Genomic DNA, 18,857 nt, shown 5'->3' with positions numbered 1-18,857 from the left:
ATCTCACTGGCACTAAAGCAGAGATAACGAGAAGTCACGCGACAGTTGCTAGATGATGGCTCCCACACAGCATGCACGATGTTGCCGTGGTTAGTAGATGTAGAAGCAATCAACTGCACTTTCAAATGTGCTCATTTGTAAGCCTAATTACCTGCCTGTACAAATGTGGCAGGTAGGGATCTGGGCAGATACAATTTGAGGCAAAATAAGCAGAAATCCACAATTTTGTACTCACTTTCAATTGTGGTCACAAAACTGGCCCTGTGATATTCAAAACCAGGTGAAAGCCTGGTGAAAAATCATGGAATAAGGTTATTTTAAGCAACTAACAATGTGGTGTGAAATCTTAGCTCCATTAAAGTGGGTTTGGGTTTTTTTCTGATTTCTAAGAAATCTTCACATGCACTATACTTTTGATTAAAGAAGAAGAAAATAAGCAGCAGCATCTTGCATTTTAAAATAACAGTACCAGGAAATTCATCAAAGAACAAGAGCAAATATCCTCATTTGACTTCTTTTCAAGACTGGACAGGAAATCATTGTAAGAAAAAGATTAAATTTTAAACCAACAAACAGACATAGCATAAATAGAAGCTGATTAAAGCAGTAATAGCAAAATAAAATGGTAAGAAGAATAAAATAGTCAAATTAAATAATATTCTTTTCCTTCACATATAATGAACTGGCTCTGTTTGGCCTATTGACTTTGATGAAGTGGATTAAACTCCCAGTAACAGGGGTCTCAAGAGATTTACACTGAAGGAACAAACAGGAATCCTGCTGCGTTTCAGATACTTTGCAATAAAATTTAACAGGAAATTTCTTTTTCTATGCTTGAACTTCTCCAGCCTTTGGAGATCTCCCCTGCAAAAGAGGTCTGGAAAACATCAGCAGCTCTGAGTAAAATGCATGACCAATTTTTTTCATGCTGGTAGCCCTGATGCTAAAATTCCAGAAGAGGTAAATGAACCTTTAAGAAGAACATACTTTTCAGTAAATCCATGCAAGGTAGGCACGTCTCAAACACAAGCCCATAATCCCATGCAGGCAGAACTCTGCACTGACCTCAGCAACATCTGGACAAGTATTTCCACCTACATATAGTTTTTTCACTTCCATTTAGATCAGTATATATGAAAAGGTGGGCCCCAAGGAAACGTTTTCTAAGGATTCTGGTATCACAGAATCTGTGCATATGTCCACATTCATGCAGAAAAGCCTGCATCTGAAAATGCAAATTGATGTTTCTAGCTACAAAGCACTAACTGTTCACATACATTATGTTATTCAACCCAGCACTCTTTCAAACAGCAAAGAAAGAGCATTCAAGCATATGTTTCTGTTTGATATTTAGGAGGATGCCTTTACACTTAAATTCTTGAAGCAGAGATCATTAAAGAACAGTTAATAAGTTATGTGCACACACACCTCTTGTAATTAAAAATCCGAAGTGAAACGTTAACACTTCACCTGGTGAAATCTATCCTAGTACAGATTAAAAAATTCCTTCTAAAATACAGTTATTTATAACAAGGCAAAAGATGAGGCATTACAAAGAAAAACAAACTAAAAGAAATACTTAATTAAATTCATGGTTAAGTGATCAGCACTGAAGCATTCAGTCAACCTAAAGCCCTGTCAGTAACAGAGATGGCATAAAAGGGCTCACAGAGCACTGTGGGATGCTCCACTTGAACAGACATATATCAACACTGAAAAACAGAAACCAAATGATAAAGTTTCCAAATAATAAAATAGTGCTTACGCGGCTATGGAAATGTTAGCTGCAGACATGGGGCTGACTTCTGCCACTTCCTTGGCCTTTTGCAGGGCGAGCTTTTGATTGGTGGCTTCCTCCATCTCCTCCTCATCCTGGTGCAGAAAATCAAGAGAAATCAGAGCATGCATCATGTAACGACAATAACCAGAGCTCCCCAAGGCACAAGTCATATGTGACTGTCACCGCCACACTGTGAGAACAGTGGAAACTCATTAAAATAGGGCAGAATTTCACAACTTCTTGCAAAGATCCCTGGGTAGGGTCTTAGTGCCAACAACAGCTGGTCAAGATGAGAAATGCAAGGTTTAGTCAAGCGCTCAGTGCATTTTTACCAAGATTACATCTATCTCACAAACCTTTCTTACCTCTCTTGGGTGTCCTCTTATCGCTTAGCATTCGGGTAAGAGACTATGGCAGGGCAGGGAGAGACCTGACCACAAGTGTGACATTTCTGGGGTGAAGTGAGCCCCCTTCATGTCAGACCTGCATGTGTAAAAACACTCTAAAGCTTACATCCTACTGAAATTGATGAGACGGACTCCTAAATCCTTCAAGACTTCTTGCCAATGTGACTTTCTGGAAATAATAAGTCCTATAAACAACACTGGATTTGACTGGTCCTGCTCACACCAGTTTTACTCCAGATATTTCCACTTATTTCAGTTGAATCGCTGCAGACTTACAGGGTGAAAGCAGAAAGGAGGAGCCATATTAAAGCACAGTCTGTAGATTCATGCATAGATCAGAAAGATGCTTTCTGTATACCCCCCAGATCATGTGGATTGTTAACCTCTATTGGCATTGCAAGTTCCCGCAGAGCATAACTGTGATTTATTTCCTCCTACCTGGTGTAATGACAAGAGAAATACTGCTCAAATTCAAACTACAGGATCTTAAGCAATGAGATGAGGGCAAAAGGCAAAGGAACAGCCTGATTCATTTTCAATGGTCATCTAGGTTAAACTTCCTTTGAACTTTCTAGCCAGTCAATTTAGATAGCAAAATCATGGCAGGATAAACACAGACCCTCTGATGGCAATGTCAGCTTCACACATATTCAGGGAATAACCACACGTCAAATGAGAGCAGTCACAGGCTCTTCTGTCAAACTTTATGAAATGCCACAGGTTTACCTCTGCTCTTCAAAGGTAATGCTGTGCAAGAGTTATGCTTAAAATAATGAGAGCAGACAGTAAGACATCTAGCTTTGAAATAGGAAGTCATATAGATTTATCCATTCTGAATACCATATGCATAAGCAATTCCTTGCTCTGACTTTGGTGTTATTTGCTTAAACTGAATTAATTTTGAAACTGTTTTCCTTTTCTCCTTTAGAAGGAAAAAGAAATGATGGAAAATTTATCAAAAAAATTTGCTATCATTAAAGTTTTAAAAATTTTTTTCCCTTTCTGAATATTAGCAAATCTCTAATAAGTAAATTCTTACTGTAGTGATTGAAGAACCTGAGACAGGCCATGAAAAAAGCCCTGCTGAAAGATTATAAAAAGTCAATATTTCTCAACTGCCAACTTCCAGTGAATTTATCAGTGGTTTGAAAGCTTGTTGTAAATCAAGGGTATCTGCAGAATATGAATCTTTGGAGGAATAAGACCCCCAAATAAGAAGGCTTTTAAGGTTTTCCTTTCATTCCATAGATATCTTCAAGCTGTTTCTTCTCTTGAGGACTCTCTAACAGTGTTAAAATCACATACATTCAAAGGCTCTTAATTTTTCTTTCTGTGTGCCTAAAGCACCAGGTGCAGGTTTGACTACCTCTTTAAAATTTGTAGTTTCAACCACATTCTCCCTGGTGCGTCAGTAATTCTGCTGGATTCTATATCTCAAGGTAACAGCAGAAAATATCCATTGTCACTATAAACACAGCTGTCCCTTACTCAGAACAAGCACACTCTTTAGCAGATGACTGCTTAATAATATTTCTGTAGCATCTTCCACCCAGAGATTGCAGATCACTACAAAAATTAATTAATTTTTTGCCTGATACTTACACTGCCAAGTCTCACTGGGGCACAGGCTCATCTTGTTCTGCTTGAAGCATGCAGAAGTGTGACAGTGCATGACAAGCCAGCTCTGAGCTGTGATGGCAACATCTGTCCATCCCACCTCCCACCAACAGCCCAGACTGTCACCATCATTATATGGGGCAAGTGCATGTAAAGGCCCTGCCTCTAAGGACATCTATCTTTCATGTTTCCTTTCTGTTTTCTAGAGCTCTACATCTTCATTTAAACCACTGTCCTGGTTTCAATTGGCACAGAGTTCATTTTCTTTCTAGTAGCTGTTACAGTGCTATGTTTTGGATTCAGTATGAGAAGAATGTTGATAACACACTGATGTTTCCAGTTGTTGCCAAGTAGTGTTAATACCAAGTCAAGGATTTCTCAGCTTCTGATGCCCAGCCAGCAAGAAGGCTGGAAGGGCACAAGAATTTGGGAGGGGACACAGCCAGGACAGCTGACCCAAACTGGCCAAAGGGATATTCCATACCCTGTGACATCATGCCCAGTATATAAACTGGGGGGAGTTGGCCAGGGGGGGCGGATCACTGCTCAGGAACTAACTGGGCATCGGTCAGTGGGTAGTGAGCAATTGCATCATGCATCACTTGTTTTGTATATTCCAAACCTTTTATTATTATTATTATTATTATTATTGTGATTTTATTATTGTTATTACTATCATTATTATTTTCTTCCTTTCTATTCTATTAAAATGTTCTTATCTCAACCCACGAGTTTTACTTTTTTCTCCCTGATTGTCTCCCTCATCCCACTGCGGGGGCGGGGGGGTAAGTGAGCAGCTGTGTGGTGCTTAGTTGCTGGCTGGGGTTAAACCACAACAACCACACAATTTATCACATGGTAAAACCCATTTTCGGTGCTACCCCATAATGATGTGCATAGTTAACATTGACTGTTCTTTATTAAGTTCACCCAATTAAAGCCCTCTCCACTGGGAAGGGGGAGGACAGGTCTTCATGGCTGTTACACTCTTGGTTTCACTGCTCACTTCAGCCCATTATTTCTGGGGATTTCTCAACTTCTTTTATGTATTTTTATATATATTTATATATTTTTATGTAAAATTCACACATCCCTCCTACCTCACATTGCATGTTTTTGTACTGCTTTCTCAGGGATTGCTGGCAGTGCACAGAGATGAAAGAACACACTTTGTACTTTAGGATATTTAGGAAAATAAAGGCTTACTTGTGGCAGTATGACAGTATGGCAGTAAAATGGCAGTTTAATGAGGATGAAGAACGAACTGCCGTGTGTCACTGGAGACATTGTGGAATGGTCAGCGGAAAGAAGATTTTTAAAAGCAAATTTTGGGGGCAATTTTAGATTCCACTCTGAATAAGTGAACAGGAAGAAAAACTTCCCAATATATGGGAAAAACTGGAGGATAGGCAACCCAAAGAGATTCAGGACAGCTCTGAGAAATCACTAGAAATTAAGTTGGCAGAGTTTAAGTCAGTGGTAAGGGAGAGCCAGCACAGGAAGAGGAGGAAAGAGACCTGGGGAGGGATAGGCGGAGGCTAGAGAACAGATTCTTTACATATTCAAAGCAAAGAAGGTGATTCTCCCCCCCCCCCCCCAATGAGTCATTCCAAAGTACTGGTGAGTTTTGTAACAGACATAGGATAATCAAGCTTAAATTAAATATAGTTACAATTCGGATAACTTCTGTTACAGGTCATAAGGCCCAGCTAAGGCTACCAAGAAATTTTAAAATGCCATGATAAAAGAAGTCCAAATTGGCATCCAGAAGTGGAAATGTTGGTTCAAATGTTTCAGTCCTGAAGGTTAGCTGGAAAGCTTTCTGTCTTTCCAGAACAGAGGTAGTTGCAAACTGCTTATGGTTTTCCCATGTTATATGCAGCACTGATCTCAATTCGTTTTACAGTGTAAATGTCAAGAAAGTCTCCTGAGATCAACTGACTCCTGAGTAACTTAATTATACCTCCAGGCCATTTTTGGTTTTGAATGATCATATTTACTCAGCAATAAATCCCTCATTCTCCAGGTATACTATATAATTGAATTACTTTTATCTTTTTCTTCTTCTTTTGAAAGCCCTAGTGATTTTGGGGGATCATAAATAAAATTAAAGCAAAACAGAGTTTCTCAAGAAGCTTTATGATTTGGCAATGCTGCTGTATCCATCAATATTTAATTATACTTTATAAACATCAACAAAGTCAGGTTTCTAACCACTCCAGTCAGCTGCTGAAATATTCACAAGAAAGCACTAAAAGGATTAAGAAAGAAGTAGGATGAGCTTCATTATCCAAGAATTGTGCTGGGCTTGATCCTCTCTCTTAGCACATGCAAGGGATGCCTGTAAATCTGCTGAACAGGCTGGGAGGATGCATGCCTCCGGGCTGGTGATTTCTGTGGGCTTTAGAAAGAATAGAAACAGCTGAGCTGCTGTAAGGGAAAAACTTCCCAGAAAAAAAAAACCACTGAGAGCCGTTATACACAGCCCTGAGCTGCATTATAAGAGAGGAGAGATGCAGAACATGGTCTCAGAGACACATGAACATTTATTATACACCTGAGAGCCACCAGTCGTCTTGTACGGTCTGCGCTGGATATCAGCTGTCAGAAAACAAGGCTCCAGTCAAAGCTGGAAGATGAAGCCAGTCACGCAGCTCCACAGCAGAAAAGGAGAGCTGGTAAAGACAAGCTCAGCTGCAACGGAGATGTGGATTTTAACTGGGAATGGTTGGCTGCTTTGGTCTTCAGCAGCTGGAGTGCAGTAGTAAACTCCTAGAAATCTCTGTGTCCCCGAACTGTGGAGTTGCATCGTGTATCCATGAACTACTGCACCTTTCTACAACTCTAAAAACAGAAAACATCCTTGCCCGCTGCCACATAAGCACATGGTTAGTGATCCTCATACCCTATAAGGAGTATGTAGGCTAAAACTTGTAAAATACAACTGCTAAGGTGGGTACAGTGCTGCTTTTGCTACTGGCAGGTCACTGTGATTTATGGTGATGGCAGCAGCACAGCAATAGGGTGTGCATGTTTTTATCCACTCAGCAAGAACAAGCTAGAAAAGTGCAAAAAAAATCTGATGTTGCCTCATAAATACAACTGAGTATGCTACAATGAGAAATCAAAAGTATGTAATAATACAAATACAAACTACAGCACTTGCAATCCTTCCTGCTCAATACTGAGGCTGTAAGTTTTTCTCTATAGGAAATGATCCAATATAAATCTGTGCATACAGTAAAGTTACATCGGTGTCATTTCCATCTCTTGCCAGGACCTGGCTTTCTGCCTGCACTTGGGCTGGTGTCTCAGATTTCTGATTTCTCTTGCACCCGGTGAGAGGCAGTAAGATTATAACATCTTCACTGAGTATTCACAATAGCCTCTGCAAGTTGTTTTCCAGGGAGTTGATCGGAGAACATTATTTCTTTGATTCATCCCAAAACTCAGCAAGGTATGAAACATTAGTATGAGACAGCAAAAGCAGCAATACAACACCTGCGTTTCTCCATGTCTAAGCTTCAAGTCAGCCAAAACCTGGTAATGGCTTTGCCTCTGCTCTTGAAAACAGCAAATGCTACGAATGCCTGTGCACCTCCATGCAGCAGCGAGATGAGCAATGCCCACTGCCCACTCTGTGATAAAACAAAACTAAAGAACATGAAATAGTTCACTGAAACAAGCCTGAAATGAAACAAACCTGAACAAGAATAAACCTCCAGGTCCCTCTGTGCAATGCAAACTGGTAAACAGAGATACCACACAAACAGGCTCTAGAGGAAATCTCAGGGTGTCTGGAAGGGTCGGTAACGTGTGCTTTAGATCGAGCAGCTGTGGTCTAAGTTTGAAGAAACAGAAATTTCATACATACCTTGGTCAGCTCTTGGGCATTTGCCAGATTGTCAACAGCAATAGCCAAGAAGACATTCAGGAGCGTATCTTTTGGGGAGCTAAGGAAAAAATCTTCACACAGCAGATACAGCAAACTGTTCCCCTTCTGCTGCCACTACCCTTCTTTCCCCACTTAAAATCACCAGTATATTATGGATTGACCCCTTGCACCACTGTTTTGTCTTCATTTCTAACTCACCCACTTCTGCTGGGAGCCAGCTCTGCAGCACAGCAGGTGCTGGACACCTGTTTGTCTCTTGCCCAGCACACATCCCTGGTGAGGATACACACAGGAGCTGAGCAGGGGGGCTTTACAACACTAGAGCTGCAACGGGTATGGGACCACAGGGTGGTCCTAGAGACACAACAGCCCGTTTTTTCATTCCAGAAAACCCACACCTACACTCCTGCCCATACACACACAGAGGATTTCACCTTCAATTTTTCCATCTTGTTTAAAAGGACAACCGGTAGAGCTCCTGGAAATCGGTCATTTGAAAGCCAACATTTGCATAATATATACATAGAACTATATAAAGGTATTTGGTACCACGAAAAAGTTAAGCTTAGGTCACTGCTGCATTACATACTGATGGGAGGAAACTATCATGACTTATCACACTGAAGTCGATATGACAATTAGACCGCCTCGGACATCCTCTATCCTGAATGCTGCAGCATCACGCAGAGCACAGCTACAGAAGAGCCTGTTAGCAGGACACCCAGCCCGAGGTAATGAGCTCTGCCGGGAAATGGGCCGTTAGTCCAGGCCAAATTGCATGTAGCCCAGCTAAAAAACCACCAGTGCCCACGCTAGCCTGGGTCTCTCTCAAGAGCACTGCATTGTATCACTAAGACATAATATTTCCCTATAATTATTTATTCATATTTTATTTTTGTTTTTCCACTTAATGATTTCGGCTATTACTTCTCCCTTCATATATTTTATTGCTGTTATTCCAGCTATGCGTCTGCAAAACAGCCCGAAAACAACTGTAAATCAGATACCTTTGCATATGAAAGGAGAGCAAGCAAAGCAAAACCAAGTCTAAACTACTCTCAAAGAAGAAAATGCACTTTGTTCTTGCACATTACCTGGTGACAGGACAGTCGCTTACTCCATAGCTGTGTAAAGCTATGATTGCTCCTCTAAATATGAACGTACATGAGAATGAAGTTGATCTCATGAGTATTTACCCTCTGGAGATTCACCAAGGCTTTAACAGCAATACACTGCTACTGTGTTTGTATTGTACTGCCCTCATCAGAGCCAAATATGATCTTGGGACCAGATGCAGGTCCCCATAAGCCGAATGAAATGACTGCAGCAGTTTTAGACAACTAATCCAGTTATTTTCTGTTGGGTTAATGGGTACCCTGTTTTGGACTTTGAGTTGGAAGCAATGCCCAAAGCAATGGCACAGTGAAGGCAGGACTGAGGGATGAGGGCAGCGTGCTGGGGGGAGCGAGGCAATCACTCTAGCCAGGGGAGGAGAGGTGAGGCATGGGCTCCCAGGGTGCTGGCAAACCTGCAATGAGATTTTGGGAAACCCTGGCCTCTGTGCCCCTCTGATTGCTTTCCATTCCTCACAAGGATGCCTGGAGGAGGCATCTGAGGTTTCTCTACAAACAGAGGAGCCAGGAGTGGTGCAAGGCTGATTCATCGGCCACAGTCGTCTGTGCCAAACACAAGCGTGCCCAGAAATCCCTGTACTCCAGCAGTCACCAGGCAGCATGCTGGCTGCAGGCACTGCCAGCTGTGGAGCCGTTGCCCCACGTTGGCGTTGCATCAGGAGGCTTCCCAGGGCAGCTAGGGACCAAAGTTGGCCCAAACAACCAGCTCAAAGCCTCTTTGCTTTCCCTCTCAAGAGCTTTTACCAAACATAATTCCGGCAAGACTTCAGATGCTGACCTCTAATTCCCATTGAGATGAGTGTCTCCAGAGCCTGAATGCCTATCAAAACTGGAGCCTCTGCTTGTGCTGGTGGAAAGCAGTAGTATTAAATCTCTCAGATGCATTTGCATCCTGACTGCCAAACCTTGCAAGGGATGGGACACAGAGGCCTGGGGTTTGTCCAGGTGAAGGCCAGGTCATCCATCAGGTTTTCTCCATGTCATGTAACATGGGATGGAGGTTTTCATCATGTGAAGATGATTCTTCTGGGACAGACAGAGGTTTGAAATGTGATGCCCATTAATTTCTCCTTCCTCTGTTCCAGCAGGACAGTGAGGAGCATGGGGTGGGAGCACCTCAATCCCCGTGAGCCCAGCAGATAAAGAACAAGAAAAAGGGAAAGATGATGCTGAAATGATCACCTCCCTCCCACACTGAAGTCAGAACTCAATCAACTTTTCATTTGCAAAGATACTAATTTCCCCGTTTCCTTTTAGCTGAGGGTTGGCAAGAGGGGGCAAGCCTGTCACTTGCAGGCTGGGGGTGCAGGCAGGAAGGCTGAGGCATCGCTGCCTGAGGTACCGCTGCCCACGGCACTGCCGGGGTGCCAGCTGTTTGGGTTTCTTCCTCTGGGGTGCTTCCAATACTTTAGAAATGCTTCCAAGCCTCCTGCTCTGGGAATAAATGTCTCGGTAATAAAACTGTCTTCCTACCCCTGCCTCCTACACACACATGCTGAAAATGTTTCATGTAACATAATCAACCACTGGAAATATAATTAATTTTTTTTTTTTTTTTTTTTTTTTTTTTTACAGATCAGGCTGTTCTGATCCATCTCCAAGCAGACACAATCTGGCAGACTTGGGTGTTTCTGCCCCAAAAAAGGTCCCTCAGCCCTTTCTGCAGAGCATGGGGATTCCCAAATACTACCCAAACTCCAGCCTGTGGTCCAGGCTGTATAACCTGGGCAGACCCAAGGACCTCGCTGGCCAGCTGAGCCAGCAGCTGGTGCCGAGTACAGCCCTCCTGCACGGAAGCTAAGGGCAAGGGGAAAGGGCAGCATGCTCCAGGCATTTGCTGCTTTTCATTTCAGGCTCCTCTGCAGTTTTTCATGGGGTTTTTTCATATTTTTTTTCCTAACAGATGCATCAATTTATCAATTAACTGGGTAACAATGAATACAGGCATGGTGTAATTTCCTAGAAAATGGGCCAAATCCTGCTGTTATATTAATCATACTACTTTCATTAAACCATATCAGACACAGAGGTCTGGCTCTACACAGACTTTCTGGAACTGGGAAAGTAATGTGAAAGACTTCCGACTTACAAAAACAGTTTCTGGATCTTTTCCTTGCAATAGTCTCTTGAAAACGTAAATGGATTCAAAGAAACAACTGAGCTGCAGTGAGAAGCAGGGGAAGCCGGCACCCATCCATCTTTCTTCTTCATGAAAAAGAGCAATCACAATGCCCTGAGCAGCTCTGGGAGAAGAAAGGAGATCCTCATGTTTAAAAAGAGCAGGTTTTGCAAGCTGACTCAAAATTGCCAATGCCAATTCTCTAACAAGGTTTGATCCAGTCTGCCTAAACTCTTAAAAATGGACTCACCAAATGTCAATGTTCAAAAACCAAAGATAAAACCCCTCCCAGCAGAGGAACCAAAGTGCCTTTTGCTGATCAGCATCCAGAAGGGCTTAGACTGATTTCAATGGAGTGATACAAGAAAATAAAAACGAAAAGTCCCACTTAAGAAATTCAGTCACAGTGAATGTCTGTTTGGGGAGGACTGGTGGCAAATCCACACTTGACAAATGAAAAAAATCCACTACATAAAAGAAGTACATTCTTAAAGCTTTTTGGAGGGAGTTCTGTAAGGCAGAGGGGGGAGATCTTTGTAAAGTCCCAAGTTAGAGCAGAAAAGACAGTTCACATTAATCTATAAGTAAGCTAATCAACAACTTGGACTGCTCTCTACAGGGTGTCCTCGTGGTGTTTGCTGGGCTGTGGGGCTCTCCTTGGGAAGGTGAACCTGAGGCTCAGACATGTACCTCACTACCTCACCCTGTACACTTGCCTGTCCTTAACATCGCTGGGGCACTGCAGCACCATTGACATTAATGACTATCTTACTTCCCGCAAAAATGTAGGACTGTTCTTTTCTGGCAAACTAAACTTTATTTTCAGATGTTCCTGGTTATGTTTTGACAGTTAATGATAACTTAAGTCCCTGGTAAGTCATACAGTTCAGCTTTCCCTCAGAGATAAATGACTGCCTGCTGCTTGCTCTCAGCATCAAAACTGTAGCTAGTGAAAAGCAAGGGTAGCACTGACCTTACAGAACTACTGTTTGAAATATCAGTGCAAGCATTAGTGGGCTTACTGCTGCAATTCCCACAGTAAACAGACAAGGAAAAGATTTAACCCCTCATCCTCCACCACACACTCCAGCCTAGTTCTCCCCTCCTGCACACAGTGCTTAAAGGCAAACAGGTCTGTGTGCAATGCAGAAAGGCTCTTATGCGCTCTCTGTGAAAGCAGCTGATGCTCTCAGACTAAGTTTCTACAGAGACAATCTGGGCCAGTTCTCTAATTCTCCAACAGCAATGTAAATCTCCATAGAAATTAATAGATTCGCTTCAGGTTTATAACTCTAATCAGTAGAAGCTGGTGAAAGAAGTCTTCTAGAACATTATAAAAGGGTTTCTGAGTATTGTTACTCTTTGTCAGCCAACTCTCCCCTCTCTCTGTACTTTGTGTTCATAGAAACTCATCTACAGCAAACTCATCCCCATCTGCAGGACTCATGGAGAATTAAAGAATCACTCCTGACATACCCTCCTTGCTAAATGCACAGATAGTGCCCCGAGGAGCACTCTGGCTGCGCTAAAGGTGTACCACCAGCATGCGACTGTGGACAAAGGGGATGAGAGAGGCACTGAAGATGGTCCCAGGGAGGCAGCCAGGAAAGCCATCTCCTAGATCTCCTCAGCAGGACAACAGAAGGGAAAGCAAGACAGCTGCCCTCTGCCAGGATGCTATTTGGTGAAGATGTGGGCAAGGTTTCAACTCACCGTTCTGCCAGGGCAAGCAGAGGCAAATACCAAATTCATGGCAGTGGCAATAGGTGAACGAGGTCCTTATTCCCTCCTCTTGAACATCCCCTGCTCTTTCCCTTTTAATGAAAAGTAAAGGAGAAGGGAGAAGCCCCCTCTGAATTAAAGGTGCAAGAAGGGAATTTATATTCTGTTCCTCAAAAATGCTGGATCTTAGCTGCTCTAAGGTTAAAGGTCTCCCTCTCAGCTCTGCTGTCAAGCCTGATTATAGCTTAATCTCATTTTCAAATGCCAAGGCCTGAGGATTTAGAGATCTCCCTCCCTCCCAGCTCTCCATTGACCCAGTTTTCCAAAGCCTTGTGTTTCTGGAAGGGGGCATGTTGCCTGCCACGAGGTGGATGTCTGAGCATAGCTGCCGAGCCAGCCCAGGCATCACGGCTGCTCCGGCTCTGACAGCGCACATTAATGGGATAAATCCCACAGAGACACACTTGTGTGACAAGCACAGCTCGCACGCTGTCTGCTCCACTGTTCCCTGTCTCAGTTCCTCATGCTAATGGAGAGATTTCAGACAAAGCAAAGGGCCAGAGCCCTGACACGCAGTCCATGGGTGCTGATGTCTCATCTCTTGTCATCTTGAACACCAGCTGAAGGGGTCTATGTCTATAACAACTGTACGTCCTTAGCACAAGCATTGCCCCACATGTACCCTCCCCTTTCTCCTAGGTACCCAGCTGATGATGCCAGCCCAAACAGGACTCCTAGGAAAAGACAAAAGCTGGGACTGTAACTACCAAGAAGGTCCATACTGCTGGGAAACCCTCCAGAGAGCTCTCAAGCAGAGCAGTGACGCTCAGTGCTATCATCCCCATTTTGCAGAGGAAACAAACCAGCCAGGCTGCGTCATATATGCAACAGTTTTTAGTTTCCGTTTTTAAGGATGTTTTGTTTGACTTCATACAGCTTGTCGCTGCAGCCAGCAAACATCTCGCACCAACAGTTTTGTACCTAGCTAATGTGAGCAATGCTATGCAACATCAGCCCATCAGCAGACTCTGTTGTGAAGCAGGGGCAGAGCCATCACAGCTACTATGCTCTGCAGGCTCTCCTAATCACACCGAGCCATTAGATCAGAGAGTCTCTTTACTCATTTCCTGTATAAATACAACCTCCCCTTCCAAATCCTGTCTCCATGTGACTGCTATGTTCTTGCCTCCTTAGACCTCTCTGGGGGCGTAACACACATCAGAGTGCTGCTGGTTCCCCAGCAGACACCCTGGGACATTTTGGGGAGATGCAAGCTCCCAGTTTCCTGTTGCCCTCAAGATATTCTCATGATTAAGCAGAACAAAATATCCTCAGAGACTTCATGTGTCAGGCCTTGGAACATGACCAAATACTCCCAGAGCCTGAAACCCAAGATTGGGACTTAAGTTTTAAGCATTACGTGGAGACAAGACAATTTCAAGCATTTGCAATAGCATTGTTCGTTAAGCTGCCATGTAGACAAAGGCATCAAGAGACTGGACCCTGATCTATGCACCAAACCAATTTCAACTCTTCCTTCCCCTGACCTAGTGCAAACTATCTGTGAAGATATTCAAGGTACAGAGGTCCTGCTCTGACTTGACTTCAATCATTCTTCCCACAATATAAGTTAACTCATAATAGGACATTCTTAAATTAAAACATTAAAATTAAAATGAATGAAGACAATGCTCACATTGTCATCCGAAAAGTGACGCCAACATGGACAACTTAGCTTACGCCTCTTACCCCAGGTGCTGTAAGGAATGAAGTTATAGCAATGATTTGATTTTAAAAACTCTAAGTGAGGGTGTGAGAATTTAAACAAAACTAGGTATTTCTAGCACCCCAGGAAGGGTGCACGGCACACTGTGCCATGAACACAAGGCAACGTGTAAGGATACAGTTACCAAACAACGTCAGGACGATGAAGTAAATGGAGGAGAACATCCCCGAGCGGACACCACCCTGCGACTCTATCCCGTGGTACATCACTGCGTTCCAGTCTTCCCCCGTCAGGATCTGCCCAGCGAAATTCAAGAAAGAAGAAGAAAGGGTGACTCAAAGGAAAGACACAGTAGATAAGGTCTGGGGGAGTGAGGCAGCTTGATGCAATCCAGGACTGGTCTCTGGGGATAAAATGGATGAGCACATTAGTGCGGCAGACTGCAGTGTTAGACATCAACCTCCCAGCCCTGGATGGTCTCACCTTGGGCTGGATGCAGCTTTCTCCTCTGGCACAGGCGGCGGAGGAGTGAGGACCGCTAGTGAGGGAGGACTGTCGCCCCATTCCTGTCCCCTCTTGGTTACGTGCCTGCTGCCCACCTCTGACCGAAGGCTCTCGTGCAGGCAGAGGCAGTAAAAGCCACGTTCCAATGCTTCACCCCCAGCAAAATTTCTCCCCCCTTCTCCATTTTTAACTCATGCAGAGATACCAGCTTTCAACAGCTCCCTGCACGGCATTTCCCAGACCTAAGAAAACCCTGACCTCTAAGCCCAGTGCCCTGAGCTGGACTTCTGCCAGCATCAAGTCCTTTCATTCACTTCATACAGAAAGAGTTTGCTCATCTCCCCGCCAACTCACACACACTGTACACACCGAGTGACTGCGTAACAGGAGGAGAAATTCTTGCAACCCCCTTCCCACTATTCCTCTGTTCCTCAGGACTCCGGACAGCTTTGCTGCAGCTGGTGCATGCGCGAATGTTACTCCAAATGCCAGGCACCAGGCAGCACAACCACTGGAAGGTTTGCCAGGGAGCTGCACTGCAACAGGTTCTTCTCCAGGTTTCCTCCTCGCCAAGGCCACCAGGACCCTCAGCCACCCAGATGGAGACAAATCACAAAAAAAAACCCTAAGCAGAAGCAATAACCAAATGTCTAAGAGTGAGAACAGATGAGGGTAGCTTGAAGGGGAATCTGTTCCTCCTCTGTCCTTGTACAAGGCGAGCACAACCGCAGCCTGACTCTGCAGAGCTGTCCTGCCCGGAGGCTCTGGATATTGACCTGAGGCTAATTAGCAAACCCATGAATAAAAGAAAAACTAATCACAATAACTGAAAACACCTAAGACTCAAATAAGCCTTGTCATGCTAGATGCTAATTTTGCATCACAGTCTGAATTGTCTGCCATTCCTGTTCTCCACCAATGACGGTAACACAGCAACATTTTGGGCAGATCAGCACTTCCTCTGCCTGCCGTGGCAGAGTCGAACAATAGTTACCTTTAGTACATTAAAACATGTCCACTGGGATGTGAAGCTCAAATTCCTAAATTGGAAGTTGACTTTGTGTTTAGTAGAAGAAAAAACTAAAAAAAAGCCCAAAGCATGATCCATGTTGTAGTAATCAAGTCCCATGTGCATACAGTATGCTCAAAACAATTGCAAATTCCAGACTAGTGGTCAGCTGCCAATAGACAGAAAATTTCTTGCTGAAGGGTTGATGCTGATGACAGCAATATGCTAAGAGCAAATATAGACACAAGGACATACAGCGCATACACAAACTTGTTCCCTAAATGCAGAATCTGTTCTCAATTCAGAGACCAGAATTCAGAGCCCAAGCCTAACCCACACCATTGGAGTTACTCTGAATTTACACCAGAGAACACAAACCAGGGCATTAGGCTTTCAACTCTGGCACTCAATTATGCAAAGCACTGTTCACATTCATCATTTCCATGAATTCACAACTGTTCTTGCTTTCTGGGAATAACCATAAAGTGATTTCTGTTCACACAAACATTCGTGGAAAGGGAAACCAGTGGGAACACTTCTCTGCCCTGCAGACCAGGAGTCGCAGGCATCACAAATTACAGGCTGCACATAAACAAGTCCAGCAGGTTGGGGTCTGGGTTCAAAAATCCAACTGGATTAATTTAGAAGTGGAACAAAAACTTAAAGGGAAAAAAAAATGGTTTATGGAACTTTTAGAGAGAGATAAAAGTCTAACATAACGAGCCTGCCTGGGCAGAGCTGAGGATGCTCTCTGAGGCCCTGGCAGGAGGACAGACACTTTGACCTGGTGTTCTTCCCACTGTTTGTGCCATTACCCATCACCTGGAGGAACTTAAGCAGCTAGGTAGCAGTCCTCAAGGAGCAGAGTACATGCAGTAGATACAAGTCTGTCTGCTCTATAAAGTGTCTGTTTATGGACACTATAAGAAATTCTTGCTACAGGAGAGAAAAGGACAGCATTGCAGAGGGAGGGGCACAAGCAATGAGGACTTTGGAGTAAGGGGAAGCCCAAACATTTTGGTTTTCCCTGGGCCCAAAACTGCTTTTGGCTGCCCCAAATGAACATTTTGTCCAGTGCATCTCAGCATTTAATACTTGGGCTTGGCTGAGGAGCCATCAGGTGAAGGAGGAATAAAAACAGCTACCAAGAGCTGTTGTGAAATCTTAATGAACTAATGAGCACCTTAACAGTAGGAGACACTCAGCTGCGGAGGAACAGTACCGCAGCATTTCAAAGGGCTGTCCTGAAAGTGAGATGCTTTCCTGAAGAAGGGCCTGAGTAAATGCAAAATCACGTCAGCTCACTGTCATATCTCGCAGGCAGGTCAGTGAGGGCATCAAACCGAATCCAGCTCTGCTTCCCAAGCCTCAGCACAGCACCCATTAGCAGAGCTAAGGTTTGGTCCCATCCTGCCACTGCAACTCCTTATCTCCTCCAGTGGTCAGCAATGCTCTGCTTCTTAGCAGCCAGCAGCATGTAATTATTTACGTAGCAGGTCTCAGGGAGCAGAGCATGTATAGTTAACACATGTCTTTCTGCTTTATAGTCTCTGCGCTTATGGATGTTGTACACACTTCCAGCTCAATGATTGCTGGAATAGGGAGACACAATTAGTTATTTTTCAGGTGTATATAGATATATATGAATATATATAGATATAGTTTGTGCTTGTATTTTGTATATATACAGCTTGGCATTCAGCTCATGAAGACCTTCTTGGGAGCCAGGAGCTGGAGAAAAACACGTGATACTCTTCAAAGGGAATTTAGGGAGAGCGGGGCTCAGTTGCACCCAAGACAGAGTTCAGCCAGCTGCCAGGAGGATGAAACAGGTCCTGGGAGTTGCATGACAGAGGACCATGACCCAGCCAGGTCTGCTGAAATAAAATGGACTAAGGCAGGCTGCAGAAGACTTTGTTTGAGACCGCTTCTTAAACAAAGAATTTCCAAAGGGGTTAGGGATGGACTGGGTGTATCTGGCTTTATTCTATTTGTTCAACACATCAAATGCATTCACTGAATAATGCTACTCTGCTCATTAGAGCAGCAATGAAACAAACCTGCTGGCTTGCCTGAGTTTATGCAAGACGAGGTTAGAAGAGAATCCAAAGCCCGTATTGAAGAAACATTGACCCAGTATTTGCAATTCAGGGGAGAAGAGGGGACTGACTGGGAACAGAGGTTATCAAAATGCCTCTGCAAGGCTGCACTGAGTTAACTCAGTGCTGATGGGTTTTGTTGGTTTTAATTTGGTCTGACATCCTAGACAAATGTCATAAAATCAACAGTGTTTTCCTTCATCCCACAGCCGCTATGTTACAGGGATATATATCTCAGGAATAGAAAGAAAATATTTCAGCTAAGTATTCTCAAGAGACAGCTATAGTCCCAAAGAAAATAACATCAAAATTTCCAGATGCATCAAAATATCCAGAGCCTGACTCGGGCTCAGTTCCGGCTCTGTAGCAATACCTTTACGTTTCTTTAAGCCCTTTCTTTGATGGGTACTAAAATACTATGCAAATATTAATCTACCATGATTTGCAATATCCTGCGAGGTAAGTACTAGTGAACCTGCTTCACATCTGGAGACAAGCAATACCCATACGAAGCTGCTTATGCAGAGGTTACAGGACATACTTTCTTTTAGACTCTTTTTCTGTTTTAATCCGAAAATTGTCATCAACACTTCCCCCCCCTCTCTTTTTGGGACATGACACTGAAATACATAAGCCAAGCCTTGCTGAGATCTACAAAAGTTCAGATCCAGGGTCAAGTCTCAGCTCGAGCCCACATCAACAATTTGTGTGGGGCAACACTAAATGCAGGTCAGTCTTCCACAGACCTGTGAGTGCTACCTGTACATGGAGCAGGGTGCAGCATCCCCAGCTCTCTACTGAAACACCTGAAATAAGTGTTTCAAAAATGCATGCAGAGAACAGCTG

The 18,857-nt window shown here is 43.7% G+C and overlaps 1 protein-coding gene across 1 annotated transcript in view; it reads right to left on the bottom strand.

Annotated features, from left to right (window-relative positions):
- Window positions 1–18,857, bottom strand: part of CACNA1B (calcium voltage-gated channel subunit alpha1 B) — a 310,121-nt gene that overhangs the window by 98,923 nt on the left and 192,341 nt on the right. The window contains 3 exon segments of the mRNA XM_075054744.1: window positions 1,766–1,872; window positions 7,679–7,746; window positions 14,578–14,695. Of these exon segments, the coding sequence (XP_074910845.1) occupies window positions 1,766–1,872; window positions 7,679–7,746; window positions 14,578–14,695 (293 nt within the window).

The sequence above is a fragment of the Buteo buteo genome, chromosome 23, assembly GCF_964188355.1.
Source record: "Buteo buteo chromosome 23, bButBut1.hap1.1, whole genome shotgun sequence".
Lineage (NCBI taxonomy): Eukaryota > Metazoa > Chordata > Aves > Accipitriformes > Accipitridae > Buteo > Buteo buteo.
This window is presented reverse-complemented; position numbering and strand designations above follow the sequence as displayed.